At 43.1% G+C, this 22,955-nt stretch overlaps 1 protein-coding gene across 5 annotated transcripts in view; it reads left to right on the top strand.

Annotated features, from left to right (window-relative positions):
• Positions 1-21,188, top strand: part of AMBRA1 (autophagy and beclin 1 regulator 1) — a 132,980-nt gene extending 111,792 nt beyond the window's left edge. For all 5 annotated transcript variants that reach the window (XM_071744829.1, XM_071744827.1, XM_071744830.1 and 2 more), the window contains 3 exons: positions 9,770-9,862; positions 11,443-11,624; positions 19,604-21,188. In XM_071744829.1, the coding sequence (XP_071600930.1) occupies positions 9,770-9,862; positions 11,443-11,624; positions 19,604-20,094 (766 nt within the window). In that variant the 3' untranslated portion in view covers positions 20,095-21,188. The remainder of the gene's footprint in view (positions 1-9,769; positions 9,863-11,442; positions 11,625-19,603) is intronic.
• Positions 21,189-22,955: the final 1,767 nt, after the last annotated feature.

Raw genomic sequence — 22,955 nt, 5'->3', positions numbered from 1 at the left:
TCTTCAGCCTCTAGCAGTGATAAGACCTTGTGCTTTGTTTGCCTTTTCAGAATAGCTTCTGGAGGATAAACAGAGAGGAGAAGGAGATGCCTCCCTTTTACTATAAGAGAGAAGTGTTATCAACCCTGCACTGGGAATGTTGTCACAACTTCTTAACTAGGGTAGCTAGATAGTCACAGGCAGTAATCTCATATCCAGCTGAGTCCTCTTGCAAATGGCCTTTTCAAAGGCAGCATCTGCACAGTGGTCTTTGACTATGATTGAGGAGCAAATGCATATCTTGGACTTTCTCTGCCTGTTCACCATAAGATACATTGAATTTTCTAAATGAGGATAAAAGATTATTTTGATATATAAAAAGACTGAAAAGAGGGGAACAGGGACAATTTTGCACTAAAGATGCATCCTGACAGCTTACATTTGGATTTTCTTATTTGTGCATTGAAGAAAAAAGCAAAAAAAGCAAATATTGCAGGGAAGCCTAGGTAGCCCTAGTGCCAAAGAGGCTCAGTCATTGCAGATGCAAGAGGAGTGATAATGTGGTGGCTTGAAGCAGTATCTCCTTTCTGGTACTGGTTTTTTCTGTTTCTGTATGTGCATTTGATAACCAGGATGAATGATGACATGAGGTGGAAGATGCCCTCATAAAATTCCACTTAATATGTCTACGAATCCTAGAGAGAAATTCTGGGAGCTGCTTTAAGTCTTCAGTCATTTCCCTTACCTAGTTCTTCAAGATATGCTAAAGTAGTAGTGAGTGACATATGTTTTTCATCAGATGAAAGTGAACACTGATGCACAGCTCAGTGTTAAAGAAACCTGGCCTGCTACTTAGTTTGTCTTCTGTGTCAGTGGGTTCTGCAGGTCCTCAGTGGTTCTCATATTGGGAAATAATATTTCTAGGAGCATGGCCATGTACTATCAGAACAATACCAGATGTTTCACTTATTATCTATTCAGATCACACATGCCACCTTTTCTTCTTTTTTTCTAATTCCAACTTAAAAAGCAATTACATTTCATGCATTCAATTATTTGACTTGCATGTGGTTTTCTTATGTTTTTTCTCTTTGTTGTATTACTGTATTCAAGGATAAAAATTACTTAGGGAGAGTAATTGTCAATTTAAATATGGCTTTCTTTTTGAAAAATGCTGCTAAGGTGGCTTTTTTGGCCTTCTGTCATTTCCTCAGTTCTTTGTAAAGTATTAAAAATCAGGTACAAGTTAAAAAAAGTTAACTTCTTAATTTTTTTTAAAAATTTTCTTAATGAGTTTAGGCAGCTGCTATGTCTGGCTTCGTTCCTTACTCCATAATTGCTTAAGTAGCCTTGTATATTTTTTAAATGGATACTTCAGAGAGAAAGTTCAGTATCTTGTCCACTTAGAGTCATCATTGATTTTTGTCCTTAGCCTCACTGGTGAATAGACCTTTTTTTCCTCCTGGTGCCATTTTCCTTATGTTTATTTTTAGAATGTCCTTTCTTGTAACCTGTCATTTCCTTGTTCAATTCTTTACTCCCTTGGCTTTCCAATAAGATCATCCTTAATTTTTCAGTCTTTGATTCAATTTATTTATTTATTGTCCCTTATGGCTGTGTTTTCCAGCAGGGACTGTAGTGACCCCAGCTAGCCAATAAAACAGACAACTGTTGCTTCATTTTCTTTCCCTTTTTAAAATATTCTACCTATCTGGTTCTTTAAATGGTCTCTACTCTGTCTACAAACTGAGTAACTTGAGTAATAATTGTAGATTTAGGATTTTTGTAAAGGTCGTTTTTGGTTTGGGGTTTTTTTGTGTTTTGTTTTTGTTGTTATTTGGTTAGTTGGTTTTGGGGTTTTTGTTTTGGGCTTTTCAGGTGTTGTTTTTGGTTGGGGGTTTTTTGGGGTATATTTTTTTTTTGAGGAGGTTTCCCCTGTGTGCTAAACAGAACACTTAAATTGTCTAATTTCAAAACTGCTGAAGATTAAAATATAAAACTTGACTTGGCCACGTGTATCTCATTGAGATTAGACCAAGCCAAGATCTTTCTGGAGCTTGGCAGCTTTGTGTGTGAACACTGTAATGTTCTACTTTATATATATATATATATGTTTGCTATGCTTGCCAATTTTAAATGTTTATTTTTAAGTTAATTTCTCCCATTCTGAATGCATTTTTCTGGTTTAGTTTGTTGCCATAAGATCTACAAAAGAAGCCTACTTTAGAGTCACCTTTGAGTCAATGAAATGTTTTCTGCTCAATTGCTAGTGATAAACCACAACTAAAGAGTGACTTTGGAGACTTGAAGCAGTTTTAAGATATTTAAGGCTTTAAAAGGCTTAAGCAATTTGCATTCCCTCAAAGACTCATAACATCCTAAATTGTCTAAGCCAGTGGAAGAGCTGATAGATCATAACCAGCTTACAATATTGGGAGGGTACAAAGCTTGTTGGAGTGTAGGCTGTAATCACTTTAAGCAATTAACAAGCCTTTTAGCTTTTTAGAGGACTTAAATGAAGTTATCCATGTTTTGAGCTTGATTGAAGGTGATGCTAAGCTAAATTGCTGTTATTTAAGGGACTTAACAGATTCCAGAAGGCAGAGATTTCTTAACCTGCCAAAGGATCCATCCTTATATACTACTTGATGTGTTGGAGTCACCCAAATGAAAGATACCATGGAAAATTGGCAGTATTTTCAGTGAGAATAAAATAAATGAAAATTTAGTAAATTCTTATTTGATCTATTCTGCCATGTTTATTCTAGGCTATTTGAACTTGGTGGTATGTACTTATTCACATAAGGATGCTTTCATGTTTGTCTGGTTTTTGTAATTGTGCTAAAACTATTCTATAGTGCACTTTATGATACACAAAACCAATACTCACATTGGAGAAGCAAATCTTAGCTCTAGGTCTTCCTTGCACAAGTGTTTTGTCCATCTGATTACACTGAAAATCAAATATGTTGCCTGTAACAATGGCTTCAGTTTGCCCCCTCTACACTGGGATATATCTCATATAAATGTCAAAGTAGCTGATGTCTGGTTACAACATCAGGAGTTCAGGAGTCATATTTGGCACTAAAAGGTTCCCTTTATTCTCTCAGGCTCAAGGTATGGATTTCTATGTCATGTTAAAAGTGGAGTAAAAAAAGCTCTGGGAAAAGTTTTTTAGAAATCAGTGGGGGTGGCATTTCAGTAGGAGAATTGATACTGGCCTGAAGCTGTCTCTGAGGGACTTTTCCTTACTCTCAGCACAGGTTTTGCTGTGTAGCAAAAGCAGCTCTCTCGACCTCATTTCTGCATGGGTCCCAAGATAATCAGACATCCAGACTTTCATACAAAACTCTTTCCTTTTCCTCTGTGATTTTCCTGGTGCTTCTCTTCCATTTATGACTCCTGTTGGATGGATTGAAAGACTGATTCTTAATTTAAGACTTTTTCCCTGGATCAGGAGTAACCCTCTGGATCAGTAGTAACCATTCTGTTTGGGTTGTTCCTACTGTGTTTATCTCTTTATCTCACAGCTTAGCTGACTGGCAGCTCTTCTTTGGCTCTGTTCCTCACATTTTTGTCCAGGGAAGATGATTATTAGAGATGTGTCATCCATCTAAATCTTACCCCCTAGCCACAAGAGCATGGACTGGATCCAACTTCAGTTGCTCTGTGATGGGCAGGGCAAATTCATGCATTTTCATGCCATGGAGATAGAAAATGTCCGTAGATATTGGTGCCTCCAGATGTGGTATTTGTGAATATGTAAGTCTGACTTCATTTAAATTATAAGAGTTTGAATAGTGCCTCTTAAAAAATCCCAATATTTAACCTGGCTGGGAGGACTGCATAATCAAATAAACAGAGCCTGTCATGTTGCATAGTTGGAATACTCCCCTGAGCAGGCACATGGCTATCAGCTGCACCCCATTGCTTTCTCTCCTGCTTCTGCAGCACTTCTGGTGGTTCAAGTAGGTGTCAGGGTGGTTTTGGTTTTCTTTTTTTTTTTTGCACAGTTGCTGGTTTTGAGGTGGGTGAAGCTTGCAGGATTCGGGAATATCAGTGGGCTGTATCAGTACAGGGAGTAAAAGTGCACCTGCTGCTATTTGTGGAGAAGGGATGATCTTCCCATTGTCCTCTGAATGTGATGAGTAGGTAATTTCATACATAACTTAAATGTCTCCGTGGTTGTTAATGGCAAAATGCAAATCTTGGGTTCTGTAGGGCTTATCTTGTTCAGAATTCCTTCTTGGTCTCTTGCTCTTCTTCTGGCTGGTCATACATGGGCTGCACTCTGGGGTGTGCTGTGAAATAGGGCAATGCCAGTGAAGCTGCCACCTCTCCTTGGTCCAAGGGAATTACTGCCCAGCAGAGCTACTCCAGGAATCCTCTTTGCTGGTTCCATACGGTTTGCACAGCAGCCAATTTTCACTTGGATTTTTCTCTGCACGTGGCTCATTGCCTGCACAGAAAGCTAAATATTTATGAAGTAGGGTGTTAGAAATGATTGTTTTCCTATGCAGGCAGCTGCTGGGAGTACCTCATACTGACAGTACTGTTGCCTGGCTCATCATGGAAGCCTGGGATGGGCTTGCTGTGCTGATCATCACAGCAAGAAGACATAAAGAGCTGCTGACAAGGGTGCTGCTGGAATCTGGCCAAGCATTGCAATGTGTGAGATGCTGTATGCTGCTTTCTCCTTCCCAAACCAAGACAATGGTTTGTTAGTGTTATGTCACCTTACTTTCTGTAGCTCAGTTAATATTTCCTTGATGCAGGCTGAATAATTTAAGAATGACAATTCTGCACCGAGGGAAGAAAGCACATCTTGGGGAATTCAAATCTGTTGAAAACACGCTGGGTTTTTTGTGCTTGTTTTTAGTGATCTTGAATGGATATTTGAGAAATCAGCTATTTATATTTAATTTATGTTTCTTTTTATATTTATTTTATATAAATGGATATTTGAGAAATCAGTAATTTCTTTTGTGAAGAAAGCAGACCTTGGTGGCATGAAAATCAGGTATTACCCTGCCTGTGTGCTGCATGACATAACTTTGCAGCTAGTCTTCCCATGCTGGGCTTGTCCCAGTCTTCATTCTCGTAATGGGACTGGTTTAGATGGGATTGCAGGCAGCAATGTCTTAATCAAAGTTTATTTTAGTTCTGTAGCATTGTGTGCTGCCATTCAGCCTTTCTGTGTGGCAGGATTTGAAGAAGGAGAGCAATGCATTTGTCCATTGCTTGCTGCCTTCTTCACGACTAGGGAAGGTTTAAGTCAGAAGTCAGTCAGTGCTATTTATGCCTTCCTGGACATGCAAATGATGATTTTTTTGTCTTGCCATGTTTCTCCTGGGCTGTATTGTTATGGTGGAGTTGGGAAACTTTAGTCCCAATCCCTCCTCCTCTTCAGCTCCTGATTTTGGATATGCCATCTGGGGGGTTATCTAGATGCCTAAATTGGTTTATGCTGAACTCTGGTTTGTTGATTTAATTTTTGAATACTGGTTAAGCCAGTGCAGTAAACTATATTTCAGCTTTCTTGACACAAATAAATAGTTTTGTCTTTAATTCCTAGAGCTTTCTCCTAGGTTCTTCAGTGGGCCATGCCTGAACTGTGTAGGCAGGAACTCCTCCCACAGGAAAGACTGTGATGCCTAAATTGTTTGTTCTTGGTGCTTAACAGCCTCCTCTCCAAATCCTTTTTTGACTTTGAGCAAGCTTGCTAATATGTGCCCTTCATCCTCTCCAAACTCACTAATAATGTGAGCTGGACACAGGCGTGAAGGAAAAGTCCATCTCAAAACAGGTCCCTGCTGGGAAAGGCAGGCTGTGAGCTGCTCTGCATTTCAAAAAGCTAGTGGAAATATCCAGGGAGCTTAGTGACAGCCATAAAAAGGAAAAAAGAGAACTTCACTAAGTGGACTTCAGTGTCCATGACTGATGCAGTGTGGAGAATTGCAGCTTTTCCCCCTGGAGCCCTGGGAAACTCAGTGTCTTCCTTACTGCATCCACATCCAAGTGGCAACATGCTCCATGCTACACAGAGCTTGGAAAATGTAAAGTGCTTCCAGCATTTCCACGTCTAGAGTTTGATGGAGCAAAAGTTAAATGCTTACATTACCTGAAAAATATTCATTTCTCCAGTGTAAGCTCTGCTGCTGTGGAATGAATAGTCAGGCCTTGATTTGCAAATCCTCTGGGAAATGTGATGTGAAAGGCTTGATAATTTACTAAATCCAAGTAATATTTTGCAATGGGAGTTAAAAAACCTTTAGGCTTTCTAAAAAGGGAGATCGTGCTGTTTTGAATAGGTGTGATTAAGCCAGTGCAGATTTTTAAGTTTAATCAAAAATTTGATTTAAACCAAGGTAAATGTGGCTGTTATACACATCTTGTTGCACACCATCTTAAGTTGGTTTAGGGTTTCATTATGTATCCAAGTTTCTAAAGCAGGCGTGGTCTTAAAACTGATATTTAACCCATACAATAGCAGTATTTCTTTGATGAAGTCTTTGATTAGAAAGAAGAAAAGTGTTGATCTTTGTATAAAAGATAGCACCCAATCAGTTCCCTCTGTGAAGCTGAGATACTGGCTTTCTTCACTGTACCTTGATGTAGTCTAAAATATCTCATCTGTAGCTTCAGTCAGTCATCCAAAGATTGGAAGACCTAATGGGGAGCAAGCTGAATATTGGCTGAGGAGAGGCAGATGTGGGCTGCAAGTCAGAGAGATGCAGATTCATATAAAGAGAACAAAGTTTGTGCTGAGGGTTTTGTTGCTTGAAGTCTTTGCAAGAAGTGGAGTTGAAAGGGAGGAGGTTGATGAGGTGGTGAAGGGAAGAATCTGATGAAAGGTAGCAGTGAAGATGCTTGTTCTACAATAGAGTGCCAGCTGTTGATTCTGTGCCACTTCTTTTGGCTCTGCAGAGAGACAAGCTCAGTCCAGACAAGAAAGCCAGGTTAATGTGGTGTTGAGGATGTTGAACTTCATCCTGGCCACGTCTAGTGATGTTGGCTGAAGCCTGTTCATCAGTGTTCCCAGAGTCAGCAACGGGAGCAGTGGCACCAGCTGCTACAGGTCCTCCATCTGGGAGAGAAAAGCCAAATGTCTGGCAGTAAATGAGGAATTAATAGGAATCTGGCCATGAAAGTGAGTTGATAAATGGCAGCGTTTAAAGCCCATGTGCAAAGTCATGTGTTAAGTGGAGTGGCTGTTGATCCTACCATCCAGGGAAAGGTGCAAATTCATTGCCGGGAGTCAGGAGAGAATTTCCTGTGTAAGAACCCAAGCATAGAGCAGTGAGCCTCTGCAGAACAGGCAGGAGCAGAGACAGGAGATTTTAACTTGGTGTATTCCATGTCAGCCTGGGACCTTGGCACTTCTGTAGAAGTGAGGTGAATGAAGTGTGTGTGAGTGTGTGTGAGTGTGTGTGTGTGAGTGTGTGTGTGTGAGTGTTTGTGTGTGTGTTTGTGTGTGTGTTTGTGTGTGTGTGTTTGTGTGTGTGTGTTTGTGTGTGTGTGTGTGTGTTTGTGTGTGTGTGTGTTTGTGTGTGTGTTTGTGTGTGTGTTTGTGTGTGTGTTTGTGTGTGTGTTTGTGTGTGTTTGTGTGTGTGTGTGTTTGTGTGTGTTTGTGTGTGTTTGTGTGTGTCTGTGTGTGTCTGTGTGTTTGTGTGTGTCTGTGTGTGTGTGTGTGTGTCTGTGTGTGTGTGTGTGTGTGTCTGTGTGAGTGTGTGTGTCTCTCTGTGTGTCTGTGTGTGTGAGTGTGTGTGTGCAGCAGCAGAAACACAGTGTTTTGGGTAAGAGAGGAAAGCCAGTACTGCCAACTCACAGGTAAGGAAAGTTTTGCAGTCTTCCTGTTTCTTGTCCTGTGAGCTGGCAAACTGGCAAAGACCAGTAGGGTGCACAGCACCTTGGGGAGGAATACTTGTTGTGTTGGTGGCTGTGGGGGCCATTCCTCTGTTTTGGAAAATATGCAGTGAGGAAGGAGGGGGAGAAGTGCATGGGTCAGTTTAGCTCAGTTGTGTAATAGCTGCAGATTCTAAGCAAAGTAAACTTTTTTATTTGAAATTTTGAGTAGTAGGTCAGAAAGTCTCACTTGCCTAGGGAGTGTGCTACTTTGCTGACAATGTGTGTGTGCTTACTTTTTACACAATGAAAGCAGCTGCCAGTAGGATGCTGACTTATAAAATTCTCAGAGTTTATTGACAGATGGTAACCTGTCACTAAAGCCATGCCAGTCCCTCTGGCTGCTCCATCCTCTGCCTAATACTTAGCTTTCACAATGCAGTGCAGGACTAGCTCAGCACAAAAAAAAAAAAAAAAAAAAAGTGATGACTGATTACTTCTTGTAGACTTCATGTATGGTTTTGTTGACCTGATTTTCTCCAGCTTTTGCCCTTGCTCCTGACCTGGGGTGCTGTCACTCTCAGCCTAGCCTCAGGCCTGCAGCACACAAAGCCCTCCTGCTGCAGCATGTCTGGCTTGCAGCATCCTCTAAGCTGGAGTTCTTGCCTGTTCTGCTGATGCATCTCATTACAGAACAGCTGGTTTTATATGCACATGAAACACTTGTGCCTAAGCCATAACCAGCTACTTGCCCTGAATCCTTCCTTCAGATTATGAGACAACTCTTAGTTCATGCTCTGAGGTTGCCTGCAGTGTGATCCAAGTCCAGCTTTTCAGACACAATTCCCTTCTGTCTGCATAGGACCATTTTATTTTTTTTTTAACTTGCCTTGTGAAGTGACTGCTACCCAGCACTGTTGTTAACTCTGTGCCCAGCACCTTTTCAAAGTGCTCAGGCAGCTCACAGGGAGCATAACACTGTACAGAAAGTCTCTTCCATCACAATGCAGCCCATAGTGCTTCTGGAGGTGGGACACAGCAGTAAGTGGGAGATCTCCATCCTGCCTTGGACTGTACAGCTTGTGCCTGTCCTCTGGAACTTGTGTATGGTGCAAAGTAAGCTGGGTATGTTCTTATCCTCTTCCAGTCTTAAGAACTGTCAAGGCTTAGAAATAGTGGGAGATGCACTTACAGCATTAGGGTTATGGTGATTTAGCTTCTGTGATTATCCAGCCCTGGTTTTGAATATCTTTTGGAGAAATGCACTGTGAAAGGTTGCCAGGACATTGGCTGTTCTGTTAAACTTAGTAGCATTAGCAGTAAAATTCAAGTTTTGAACTTTTAAGTCTTGACACACGTGTTGCATGTGTGTACATAAGTGTGTGCATACAAGATGCAGTACAAACTCTTTTGTAGAAACTTATTCAAATATCTTCTATATCTGCCTGTGCTCCATGGTGACTGTCAGTGAGAGCTCTGTATAGAGATTTATTCATAGGCAGAATGAGAACCATTTGCAAGGAAACTGAATGTCAAATAAGCATTTTACTTAGCATTACCTGGTGCAGGAGATGCTGGCAGGGACTATAGAAAGAACTGGCCTTCCCTTTCCAATTCTTTGTTTAGTCATTTGGAGTTAGGGTAACCTGATTCTGTACACACAGTTGTATGTCTTCATTTCCTGAAAATCCCTCTGCTCCTGTTGCTGTGCCTCAGTCCTAATATTGAATCATGAAATGAATGGAATATTCCAGACCAGTCTGGGTAACACAACACTCCATGTTTGCAAGACTGTTGATGGTGATGAGCCCTTTTAACAAAAGTGGGAACTGAGCTAGATCTGCAGTTTCTGGTGGGCAGTCCTTCATGTTACAGGGATGTGCTGTGTGCTGGCTGCAATAGTGTCCAATCATGCTAATATTTTTTTCCTTTTTGATGTTTTCAGGGCCCTAAACTCTGGAGTTGAGTACCACTGGGACCAGATGAACGAGAATGTCTTCACTGTGCATTCCAGCAGCAGGAACACTGAACGCCCTGGGTGAGTCTCCTCAGTGTGCTTTAGAGACCTGACCTTTTCTGCTGCTTTTGTTACATCTGACAGCACATCTCCTTCTTTGTTCCTTTAGCACTGGCTGCTTTAAATATTCAGTTTCTCCCACCCTTTGACACTGCTTAGCTGGGTCTCCTGGCCTGCTCCTAGCAAGTGTCATTCAGTGTCCAAAAGTGCTGCCAGTGATAGGGATGTGTATCTGTCATCTGTGACCTCAGTGACATCTGTCAGCAAGCTGCAGGAGGAACATGTGGGGCTTGATCAAAACCACTGTGCAAAGTAAATGGCCTTTGGGGTATAACTAAAGCATGGAGAGTTTAACAGAGATAAGTGCAAACCCATTGAGCAGTCCTGGTGATTTTCATCCCTTTAGTTTTCTGATCATGGGACAGTTGTTGCTCAGCAATAAACTCTAAAATTAAAGCTAAATCCCTTGATGTCCCTATTGGCTGCATCATCCAGTCTGTCCAGTGATATACACACTAGTTATTCTAAACACAGGGATGGTGCTGCAGTCCTTTGCTTCTTGCTCCAGTGACAAGTACTTCTCTGTAAGCCCTCTGTTCTCAGCAAGAGGGTGACAGTCTTGTTTCTGAATTGTGAGCTCTAGGATCCCAAGGAAATTATGCACAGGGCAATGTCTGTGCTGTTCCATAGACTTGGTCTGATTGAGGGTGACTAATAGGCAGTAGAGATTCTTTACTCTGCCATGTGAGTAGATGCTGCCACGACTTGTGTTTTGTGGCAGCACATATCAGCCTTGCAGGAGGACAGGAGGAGCAGCTTGAAGGCAGAAATATTGCTCAGCAATGAACTGCCTCAAAGAGGTAGCAAGAAAAGTGTGGCAAGTTGAAAATCATGTGAAAAAAAGCTTGTGAATGAGCTGTGTCATTCCTAGAATCTATTTACCATTCCTAGCCAAAGGTCAGTTTTGCAAGAAACATCCAAGCATTGTCAAGATTCAGTTCTTGTAGCACCATACACTTCAAGTGTTTGATTCTGAGAAGCTAATGAGCCTTAAGGTGGATCCTGTTGTTTTCTTTTGAGAACAGAGAATTTCTCTTGTCTGACTGGAATGGTCAGAAATGCCTGCTGGAGTGCATTCATGTGGCATGCTGACAAACTAGATGTTCTGGAGGAGAAAAGGGATACAAGCTGAGTTAAAACCTCCCTGCTGACAGGCAGAGGGGTGTTGTGGGTGTTTATTTGTCCTGTGCTCCATGTTGTGTTGCATACTCAGCTCAGTGCCCCTTGAGCCAGTTGTTCTGCAGCCTTGTTGATGCTTCAGGGATATCTGTCTATGCCTGTCAGACACACTGCTGCTGTGGAAGGGTGAGTGGACCATAAGAATAATACTGTTGACTTAGAACTCAAAAGCACAGCCAGCTGACTTTACAGAAGGGTGTCTTGTGTGTGTAAGTAAGTGCAGGTCAGTCTCCTCCAGCCTCATAGTGACTACAAGTGCCTGGTTGGAGTGGAGGCAACAAGAGGCTCAGTGGATGCTTCAATCTTGCTGGGGCATTTCACCTCCAATGCTCCTGGTCTTACTTGTTTTTCTCTCTTTTCAGAACCAGCAGAGCCACATGGAGAACAGACAGGGACATGGGCCTGATGAATGCCATAGGCCTGCAACCCCGAAACCCCCCCACCTCTGTGACTTCCCAGGGTACCCAGACCTTGGCACCTCAGCTCCAGAATGCCGAGACTCAGACAGAGAGGGAAGTACAGGAGCAGGAGTCCACCTCTGCAGGTACTGGGGAAAGCAGGAATGCAAGCAGTGATTTATCTGGCAGCTTACCTGGTGAATGAGGACTTTCCACACAGGTTCCACAACTTATTGATGCGTTAGGACACTCCTGTTATCCCTTTAGCAAAGATTTCTCCAGCCTAATTTTCCTTTAGCCATGCAAAGATGATCAGGAGAGTGAATTTCTGCCCATAGGAGTAGAAAAGTTGACTTTTTCACATGCTTTTGGAAGGCAAAATGAACTCCTCTCCTGATCATAGTGTCTGTAGAATCACCTGTACTGGCATCAGCCTTCACAAAACCTCCTGAACTCTTAACCATCAGTAAGTCTGCAAACTGTTAAGAACTATTCTTTCTGACTCTGTGTTAGATTTTAGCTTCGTCCTTCAACTTCTGCATCTAAAACCTGTGCAGGCTTCACAATAATGTGAAATACTGTAAAATACTTCTCACAAAGCAGATACTCTGGTTAGCCTGATTGAGGAAGTCTGTGGTGTCTAAGCTTAGCTACTAAAAAATGTCTGTAGTGCCTTCCAGTCCAGGGAGAGTTACCAACATTTGAAGAACTTAAAACAGTTGATGTGCAATTCCTATATGACAATAAAGTCAGTGACCTTTGATGATTTTGTGTAGGCTTCTTGTCTCTATAGTGTAGAATTGTGCTTGAATCCAGCTCTGAGGGATTGACTAGGAAGGAGGTGGGCAGTGTATGCATAGCAATGACAGAGAAAACCAAGGGAGACAATTTTGAAATCTTTGGCTCACGATGAACCTGCTTGGCCCGTGGGGTTTCCCATCTGCTAATCTCAGTGGAGCTGAGATAACCTCCCTGGAAAGTTTGTACATTTGAGAATGTGTGAATCCTGCTGGAACACAGGATGTCTGGACAATTCCTGAACTTGTGGGAACTGATTCTTCCACTGACTATGTTATGCAGAGTGAGAACAGGGTACAGTGTGGGACCTTCTTGCAACAAGGCCATGGGAGGAGCTCTTTCTCTGCTCTGTTAAACCAGTGGAGTTTTCCAGTCATGCTTCTCTCTTCTGCTGTTCTGAAATCAGCTTAAGATTTCATTATTTCATTCTTTCTAATTAACCTTTCTGTTTTCAGATCTGCATCCTAGTTTTTCTAGCCCATGAATGAGATGGGGAAGAGTTGTTTTTCACCAGTGTCTTGGCCAGGGTATGTCTACAAAAAAAGCAAAACATAGTATTTGGAAGAGAAGGAGTGCAGATAATAAGCCTAGAACAGGACTTCTCTTTGTCTCCCTTTTTTGCTTGGAAGAGATTAGCAAGTTCACATCTGGTGTGATTTCTGGCTCAGCTGGTGATTTACTCCATGTGCTATTCCAAGTGGCCTCACCTGCAAAAATGGCTGTCACACTCCTGTCTCTTATGTAAGGATCCTTAGAACAAAGGAGTTACTCCAGTTCAGACACGTGTGCTGAAGATAAGCCAAGACATCTTATCCTGTAGTAGATCAGTTCTTATGTCAGTTCCATCCTCAGTAGAAATTATTGAGCAAAGGCTCAAGAGCAGCTCAAAACAGGGATCTGTCAAGACATTGACTCTCAGGAGCATGTAGGATTTAAAAACCAACTGTAATCTATAACAGAAGAATAGTACAAGGACCTATCAGGAAGCAGAAAGGCAAATTTTCAGTTGTTGATACAAACACTTCAACCTGTTAACCTGGGACTTGTGGCATCAGTGGTCTGGTTCATCCAAGTCTTTGTGCTACACATCACACTTGAGCCCCTGTCACACTTAACTGTGCAAGATTCCTGTTTTTCCAGTATCATAACCTCCTGTGATATGCATCCAGTGTGTTCAGGAAGCCTAGATCAGATGCTGTAGTGCTTTTCTGGTGGTTAATTTGCCCACTATCTGCAGTAACTCTATGCCTGTTTAAAGGATAATACTGTTGCCTAATAGCAGGATCTAGATGTCAGGGACATGAAGGGAAAAAAAAAAAAGTTGAAATGTGCTATTATTAATGTGATATGTGACCTAGGGCAAATTATTAATCATCTACCAAATGGGAATAAATCTTCCCATAGTACAGTACACCAGGGGCTGTGAAGATTAATTAGTGTTTTGTATGGGGCTTTGAAGATGTAAATCACTGTGTAAAAGCTTAGCAGTATTATCAGCAGCAGAATGGATAGATCAGATGTGATTCTGAGTAATGTAAAGGGAAATGTTTTAGTTATCACCTTGTCATGGCAAGGGGTGGAGGGAACAAAAAAAAAAATAAATTTCTGTCCTGTCCTGTCAGCCCCACTTGTGGGCAATTCTGGCTCAGGGCTTACTGTATTAAAAAAAAATTTAAAAATGCAGAATTGCATCAGAAATCTAATTAGGTTCTGTGTGGATATAAATAGTTTCCTTTTCTCATGCAAAGCTCTGCGGGGACTTTGCTGTTTTGATTATCTTTCTACCTCCTTTGGAGGAATGAGTATATGATGACTTTATTAGAAAATAATTCCCCTTATGTCTGTATCTTTTTGTTTTGTGGCAGTTGATGACTGCTTTCTGCACTCTGATCCCAAGCCACACATAAACCAAAGGAAGCTAGAGTTGAGAGAAAACCAGGAGAGCTACCAAGAAATGCCTAAAACAGTGTTTCAGCTGTCTCCTACTTTACTGTAAGGTGACAGACATTGTAGAAATAGTGATGTAGTTGTAGCTTTGAGGAACTTTTAATTAGAAACAATCTGTTGAGAGCTACACTGTGGTTTTCTTTGCAAATGGGCAGATATGATGGGGACAGACATGTATTTAACTGGCAAATTGAATCTCACTTATAAAACAACAAAAATCCTTGATGAAATTTAATACCCCAAAGTTTTAACATTTAGAAATTATAATTCCAAGTCCAGACTGGGTCAGGCTGTGGATGCCACTTGTTCAGGCTGCCTGGATCTGTGGAACAGGGTGCAAGTGGTGGTAACTCTTAGGGATTTCAGCTGTGTAAAAGGTTCTGCAGGCTGAGGAAAAAGGGACCTTGGCCAGAGCAGCCAAACACTTGTTTCATTGTGCACCCATGCTGTCCCCTTGCTGTTGAGAGGATATCAACTGGTAATCCAGTTTTTAAAAAAGAAAAAAATAACCCACATTCAGAAGAAACTTGATGGAAATAACTGAAAGGGATTTACCATCTCAGTTCCTACCAGTTGCATTGTCACTGAGGTTCAGATGGCTGGCTCAGTGCTTATTGTGCCAGTAGGTGTGTGTTATGAACCACTGAAATTTTAGCCAGCAGAAGCCTTGTTGTCAATGGATTGCTGTTGTCTTTGTGGGATCAAAACTGACTGCTGTCATGCCATATACAAGTTCTTAACCTGTTTTATTAAAGTGTTTCTAACCAGCCAGTACAAATTTCCATCATGTCCAGCTGCTTTTAGAGGTTGCAGTAGATACTTTTGAGGGGGAAAAGGGTTGTAAAATGAAGACTTGGGTGTGTAGGATCTGCTGGATCAGCCTGTTCAAGCTGTTAATAGTGAAAATAGAGCACATGCAAGTGAAACATCCCTGGTACAGGCACAGCAGCTGGGGATGCCTGAGGAGCACTTACAAGCAGAGTCATTGTGCCTGCATGTGATGCAACTTCTTTAATCTGAGACATTAGGAGAGTGTGCCGGGGGTAATGTGTCCCCAGCTGAGCCCTGTGAATGCTAAAAGAAACATGTTGTATTTAGGATAGCTGAACACTTCCTTGCAATGCTCTGGTCAGATGTGATGTGGCTTTTCTGTGCTTTGTGTGGAAATGGCAACCAGGACACCAGGGATCAGCTTCCAGATCTGCCTCTCATTCTCCAAGTAGAAACATGGGTTAGATTCCTTAGCCTTTCATCTGCCCATCCATGTGTAAAATGTGTGACATATGTCCTGTAGAACTATAAATTTTGGCTTAACTACCTAAAACTAGACTCAGGTTCTAGAGGTATGTACTACCCAAGCCATTACCTTATGAACTACTCCAAGTGCTTGGCTCTTTTAGGATTAAATTATAGGGATTGCTTTTAAACTCTTGTTGCAAAAATAAGTTTTGCTCATACAAATCACCAAGGTGAGATATTGCTAACAAATTTATTAGAATTTAAAGCAACTGTGTCTTTTCTGTGTTCTGTGAAGTTGTTTGGATTAGGTAGCTTATAAAGGAAGTGTGAACATGCTTCTGGTTGAGGAGAAAAGTAACTGGTAGTATTTCCTCTGCCACTTGGGGACATGTGATTATTCATAGCTGGTTATGCTCCCCTTTCCTAGTCGTATGCAAGGAGTGAATTAATTTTAAAATGCTGATTTTTTTTTTATCTTTGAGCATGTGAATTAGTAGGTCAGCTCACACCTCAGAGCTATTATTCCAGTGCTTACTTGTAGTTCTGATTTTGAAGCTTTGTTTGCAAGCGTGGCTACTGACTACTGCTGGTTTTAGAAAGAGGATATCTGAGAACAGGAAAAAATTAAGACCATATACAGTTTATCACACAGCCACAGAGGAGCCTGATCTAATTCTTGCTTCTTTGGGATTTGTTCTTTATCAGATGTGTGCCATGAATGCCCAGAGTTAAACAAGTTTTACTCCTTTTAAGTAGTTCAGAGACCACTTATTTAAGAGTGGAAATGCCCCTGCCTTATGAAGGTTTGCTCCATTGAAGGTTTGCCAGATGTTTTGCCTTTGTAGTCATCCATATCAAACTCTTGCCTTGTTGAAATAGCATGGCAGAGGACTTCTAAAGGCAGATGCATTAGGCTAGAGAGTCTTTTGTTAAATGTTGGAGCCAATGAGCCAGACTGACAAATACCCTGGTCTTTGGGATGATAACTCTTGAGAGTAATGTTTTGTGTCTTTGTTAGGAATATAAAGGGGTTTGTACCTCTGGAAATGTCACTTTGGTTAGGTTAGAAAAGGTTTGTTGAAACCTTTATAGTGGTGGACACACCACTAATATTTGTATTGTGGAAGGGAACCATGGGCAACCATCCTGTCAAGAACAGAACTTGTGTTTCTGGTCATAAAAAGATGGGGACTGTTTCTCAAGATTGCTTCTTGCTTTGTGATGGATTCTGATACAGGGACAGCCCAAATGGAGGACAAATTGCCAGGTGTTCCACTTACACTGGGACTTAACACACAGTAGCTCAGTTTTGTAGATGCTCTCTGTAGTGCTCTGTGAGGCTTTTCTATTTTTTACCCTAGACAGTAGACTAGGAGCTCAAGATAAAGGATGAAGCTGAAGCTTCTAGTAGTCCAAGGTGTGGGGTTTATGGCATTGTTCTTGTGTGCCTGTGTGCACATTCTGAACCTCCACCAAATGGAAGTTGGGTTATTTCACTTGCACTGAGTACTAATGTAGTCTGCACTGGCAGCCTGGTGACAGAACATGTGTGGGAGTCACCAGGCAGTGGAAATGGGCTGTATGGGAATCTGTGCTGTAGCTCAGCTGAAGGCAAATTGCACAGGAAACTTTGCTGAGAACCAGACAGTCAAAGTCATTGTTTAAACCTGAAGGGAGAAAGGGGAGGACAGCCCACAAAGCAGAAGCTCTTTTTGGCTGCTTGGATGGTGATACTTGCTTCTGGCCTTTTGGATGGGCTGTTTTTCTGGAATTTCCAACAGTGTCTCTGCACTTGTCATCTGAAGAATCGTGACTTGCTGATCTCTGCTGTGGCATCAGCCCTTGGCTGTTTTCTGAGCAAGCAGCTGCCTCTACTGGAAATACAGCCATGACACACAGAATTTAAGGGACAGGGAAGAGCAGGGTTTTTTGTGGTGTGCCCTGCCTGCATGGCCTCCTCTGGTGAAGCATCTGTTCATCCTGCTGAGGAGCATTGGCTGGGGATCCCTGCTGGTTCACTGTACCAATGTTCTGTAGTGGGTTAAGTTTATATTAAGTGATCTTTCAAGAGCACAGTACCTGCTGCTTCAGGACTTGTGGAGAGAGGGCTGTCTGGCATGTCTCTAAGCCAGGCTGCACATCTTGGCTTTCTGGCCTGGCCAGATGGTTAGTAATGAAGTGGTTATGAGTGTGTCCTCAGAAGGAAGCAATGACTGAATCCAAACCCATGCTTCTTAAACCTTCAACTTAGTTCTGCTCATGATTAATGCTTCAGAATCCCCTTACATGCATGTTTTTCACACTGAAGCTTCTGGTCTAATAGCTTCTGTTCTCAGTCTTCATGCTGGCAGCCAGGTTTCTAGTTCATGCATCAGCTACATCCTGAATAGGATTTCTCTGCTAGAGCTGTGGGTGCAGCTCAGCCTAGGGGGTATTCTTGCTACCTCCTCTAGGCTCTGCTCCAGATTTCCATGTGCATTCTCTGTGATCTTACTGATGCTCTAAGAAGCTGTGTAATTGCTGTATGCATAGTGAATGTAGCAGGCTTTCTACATTTCTAGCAAAAAGGCACTTACTCTACTTTTTATAAATGAATTTTCCCTCATGTTCATAATATTTCTGCAGCAGGGCAGTTTGTCAGCAGGCTTGCTTGAAGATGAAATTAGTTGCACCACGAGGCAGAGGAAGCTGATGGCTTTTGGTCCAAGTACCACTGAGTCTGTGGGGAAAAGGAATAAGTTGTCACTGACTGCACAGCATGATAACAGCTTTAATGAGCCTGCCTTTAAAAAGAAATAACCTCAACATGTTAGATAACCTCATCATGTAGACTGTGCTGAATGCTCTAGCTCTCATGTTGGATGCATGATTTCCACCCCACAGCCCCAAGCAGTTTTGTTTTCCTAGTCAGTGTGGCTTTGGGGTTTTTTTAAATTGTTTTAACTCCTGCCTACATCAGCCTTGTTGACATTTTTGTTTATTTCTTTGGTGCCAGGCTTTCTCCTCTAATCAATACTGTGATAGCTTCATGGAGCTGGAAGTAAGATTTATCTCTTTAATAAGAATCATCAGGATACCACTGTGGAATGATTCTAGCAGTTCATGACTACAAATTGTTTTCCTCAAATGGTCGGGGTAGGGTTTGTAGCAAAAGAGAGGATGCTGGCAAACAGAACTGGGCTGGGCTTCCGTGCCACAGGGATTTAATCTCCTACATGGACTGTTTTCCTGTGAGATTTTATTATTTAAAAGTAATCTTCAGTAACCAAGGTATCTGACTATGCTTCCCTGAGAGCTCAGTGACCGTGAAGGTAAGAGATGATATCTGAAGAGATGTTTTTTGCATTCCCCAAAAGATGCCAGTCATAGGGAGCAGAAGCCTGGACACTTGATCTTTCCTTGATCGTAGTGATGTGGAGGCACAGGCCACGTTCTGTAGCTTCTGCCTGGTCTTAGCCTGTGTCCTCCCTGATACTGAGGAGATTGCTGTCATGTCATCTTCCTTGGGTGGTTTGGAACAGGTGAAGTAGGAAAAGCCACAGAACTTCTAACCATGGTGAAATGTTTGGTTCAGTGTAGTGCAAACTCAGGTTTTCGTTCCTTGCCCTGTGGGACTGGCTGGACTGTCTCTGAAGCTTGAAAATACACTTCTGATTCCTTTTTTTTCCCCACCTTTATGGCTAGATAGGAGCTGCTTCTACAAGGCTTGAACACGTGTGTCTGTGAAGGATACCTGTGGGGAATGGTGAAGGTTTTCTTCACAGAGTTCAGTGCCTTTGGCAATTTACCAGAAGTTAGAGAAGAAAAATACTGAGAAAATAAAAAAAATGGAACAAACCCCATTTTCTGCCCTGGCACATTTTTTGTCCTGCCACCATGTGATGCATCTACATGTGAGTCTGTGAAGGATACCTGTGGGGAGTGGTGAAGGTTTTCTTCACAGAGTTCAGTGCCTTTGGCAATTTACCAGAATAAAAAAAAAAAAAAATATTGAGAAAAAAAAAAAATAATGGAACAATCCCCATTTTCTGTCCTGGCACATTTTTTGTCCTGCCACCACGTGATGCATCTACTCTGCACGCTTTGTCTTTGTGTTGTAGTTCTCCTTGTGCACCAAAGTTGCTTCTGCTTTCTCTTGCAGCTGAAGGTCCAGAGTATGGGGCCAGTGGGGAGGATGCCCTGAGCAGGATCCAAAGGCTGATAGCAGAAGGTGGCATGACTGCTGTGGTCCAGAGGGAGCAGAGCACCACCATGGCATCCATGGGTGGCTTTGGCAACAACATCATCGTGAGCCACCGGATCCACCGCAGCTCTCAGACTGGTGCAGAGCCCACTGGAGCTGAGGGCACAGCAGCACAGCAGTCCAGCTCACAGCAGCTGGCAGCTGAGCTGGAAGGAAGGATCCTTTCAGAGTCTATGCAGCTGTCAGAGCATGGCCTGAGCCCCCGGACAGCCCCTCCCAGGAGTGAAGGACAAAGTGGTGGTGATCTGGACCTGCAAGAGCAGGCCCAGTCCTCCATGGACACTGAAGGACCAATTGAATACAGTGACCTAACTAATAATAACCATCTTTCTGACAGTACCAACTTCTATAGTAACGACAGCACGAGCAGGGAGTCACGGAACAGGTAGAGATTGAATTGTGTGTTGGTGCTACCCTTGTACTGCTCAGCAGAGACCTGTACCTCACAGCTGGCCAGGAGCTGGAAGAGTAGGGACTGACAGGATGCTGGTGGTTCAGTGGGCTTCTCTATCCTGGGTGATTGGGACAGGGTAAGGACTGCAAGGGAAGCCATGGGGAAGAAAGCATACTTAACTTCCAACATTCCCACTGCTGAAGAGTTAAAAGAAATACGAACCATACTGGCTGCACATTGTGCAGATTTTGATGCCCCATGGGATTGCCTGAGCTCAGTCCTAACCCCACAATTTGGTCAGTGTCATCCTTCATAGGCTTTACTTTCCTCTTTCCAGCCCTTTTATGCTCAGGGTCTGATAAAAGTAGAGTGAAGAAAGGGAAGGGGACCTGCAGCATCCTTCTGAAGACAGTCAGTCCTACTGGGCAGACATGGGTGTGATGCACCAGCTCTGTTGCTGGAGTGGAGGAGTCTTCCAGGCCATAGTCCCACTCCATGGCACAGCACTGTCTTTCCCCTCTCAAGAGTGTGGTGTTCTGAGACCCATCCTGTCTGCACTGTGGTCTTTTATGGGAAGAACTGGGTTTTGCCAAAACCTGCGTGGCTCAGGATCTGCTTGCAGGGGGGGTCTTTTGTTTTCAGAGAGTTAGTTTAATACAGAACTGCTGTATAGATGTGTACAGGGCTGGGGGCTGCTGCTCTCTAGGTAGAATGCAGTTCATGCAAGAATGTTCTAAGCTGTGCCAATATTAACATGAATGAGCCATCCCAGTGGTTTTCTGGTGCCAGGACTGAGCTGCACCTCCTTGGCAGGGGTCAAGAAATGTCTTTCAGCTCCAGGCCAGGGTGTGAGGTATGGGTCTGTGATGTAAGGTGTTGCATGTGATATCTTGACCTTGTACATGTAGTTTCTAGTGGAGAAATCAAGGCTCTGATATTTCGTTTTTAGTCTCAAATGTGATTTTTCCTTTTCATTTGTAACTCTCCATCCCTAGCAGGTTTGTGGAGGAAAGACAGGGAGAACATGAGTGCTAACGAGGGAAACACCAAAGATCAATGTCATTAAAATATGACAAACCCTTGCTTGAACTACTGTGTTTATTTGTGCAATGGTTATTTTTGTGTTTAGCCTTGACATAGCTACATCCAGTCAGAAGCTGGAGGTATCTTACAAATGTCAAACAATGACCACCCCCTCCCCAGGAGCCAAGCAGGCTCAGCTTTTGGTTTGGAAGAAGCTGAAAACTGGGAAACAGTCTCTGGTAGTCTTGATTGCAAATCATATTTTGACCAGGCTGGACATGAGCAAGCATTTCTGTGTTTCCCATCGTTCAGGAGAAAGGAGCATTTCTTCTATTTGGCTTAAAAAGGTGTGGAGAGACGTAGCACTGTCCTAGGCAAGCAGAGAGTGGTCTGACTTGCTGAGCTTTTAATACAGCAAAGGGTTGCTCTTTCTGGCTGTTCTGGATAAAGGAACGTGTGCCCCAGAGTAATCACTCTGCAGGGAGAGATATTTTCCCCTCAGCACCTGCCAGCAACTGCTGTGCTCCTGACCAGCTTCTCCAGACTCTGCACTGCAGAAAGTCACTAAATGAGGCTGTCATTAGGCGGCACTCAAGCTCCCAGTCAGCAGAGGCTGTTAGAGAACATTAAACAAATCTTTTCTTAAATCTTAGCCTGGAAATGAACCTTAAATCAGCTGCTGCCAGGCCTTATTGTGGAGTGTTAATGAAGCTCTAAAACCTGCCCTGAGCCAACCATATCCCTGATATGACAGAAGAGCAGACTGGAAAATGGGATTCCCTTGTGTGGTGAGGAAGATTGTGTTGCCTTTGTGGGGTGGCCAGAGGATGTGCTGGCACCCAGGAGCTGGAGGAGCTTGTGCCTCAGCTGAAGACTTGGGCAAACAGGGTGGTGCAGGTCTAGGCAGAGCTGTTTGCTGCTCTGCTTGAGAACAGAGGAAAACAGGACCTGGAAATAAAACTTGTTTCTGATTCAGCTCAGCCTGGCATCCCCTATTTCCTCTTGCTGCACGATTCCTGGAAGAGTCTTGAGGTCCATTATTGGTTGATGTGTTGCAGAGCATTTGCAGATGTCCATTTCCATACCCAGAGCCAAACTACCTATGGGAAAATTTCCATTGTGGTTGGAGAAAGGTCTTCTGGAATGTCTCACTCTAATGTTGGCAGATTCTCAAAGACCTGGCATGCACTCTTGGTGGAACCTCTGGCCAGGCTGCTGTGCAGAGGCCTGAAACCTGCTCTGCTGAGACTTCCCCTTATTCTAGACCTGCCCCTGCTGGAGACAATGCCAGAGCAAGCAGTGAGCTCCAGTGTGATCAAACCACAGCTGCTATCTTTGACATCAACCTGGGACATCTCTGAAGCTCCAAAGCAGCTTTTCATTCTAGGCTCATAAAGGAAACTCTTCCAGAGAAGGTAAGGATAGAGACCTGCTCAGGGCATGCAGCTTTGATGTTTCTCCTAACCTGCTTTGTAGTTCTGGGCCAAAAGCTGGTACCAGCTGCAAGCTCTGTATTATATTGGTTTTGTTCTCCTTTTGGTTTGAGGCTGCATCTGGTTGCCCAGCATTGGAGACCTGCTGCAAGATTGTCTGCTGCTGTCCTGCCTCTGCCCTGCCCAGGGCATGGAGGAGCAGAGCCCAGGAACAGGTCTGGTCCCTTCCATGCAACTGTGTGTGGTGGGCCTGGGGGCTGCTGGGATGATTTTCAGGCAGAGAGGAGGGTGCCAAGCAGGGGCTCTTGCTGTGCTCCCCCAGTAGCAGCCCTGAGCTGCTGGGGCTCTGCCATGAACCTGTGTCTGTGAACTGAGGTGCAGATGCCCAAGGTGCTCTCCT

This window comes from Heliangelus exortis, chromosome 5 (assembly GCF_036169615.1).
Source record: "Heliangelus exortis chromosome 5, bHelExo1.hap1, whole genome shotgun sequence".
Classification (NCBI taxonomy): domain Eukaryota; kingdom Metazoa; phylum Chordata; class Aves; order Apodiformes; family Trochilidae; genus Heliangelus; species Heliangelus exortis.
This window is presented reverse-complemented; position numbering and strand designations above follow the sequence as displayed.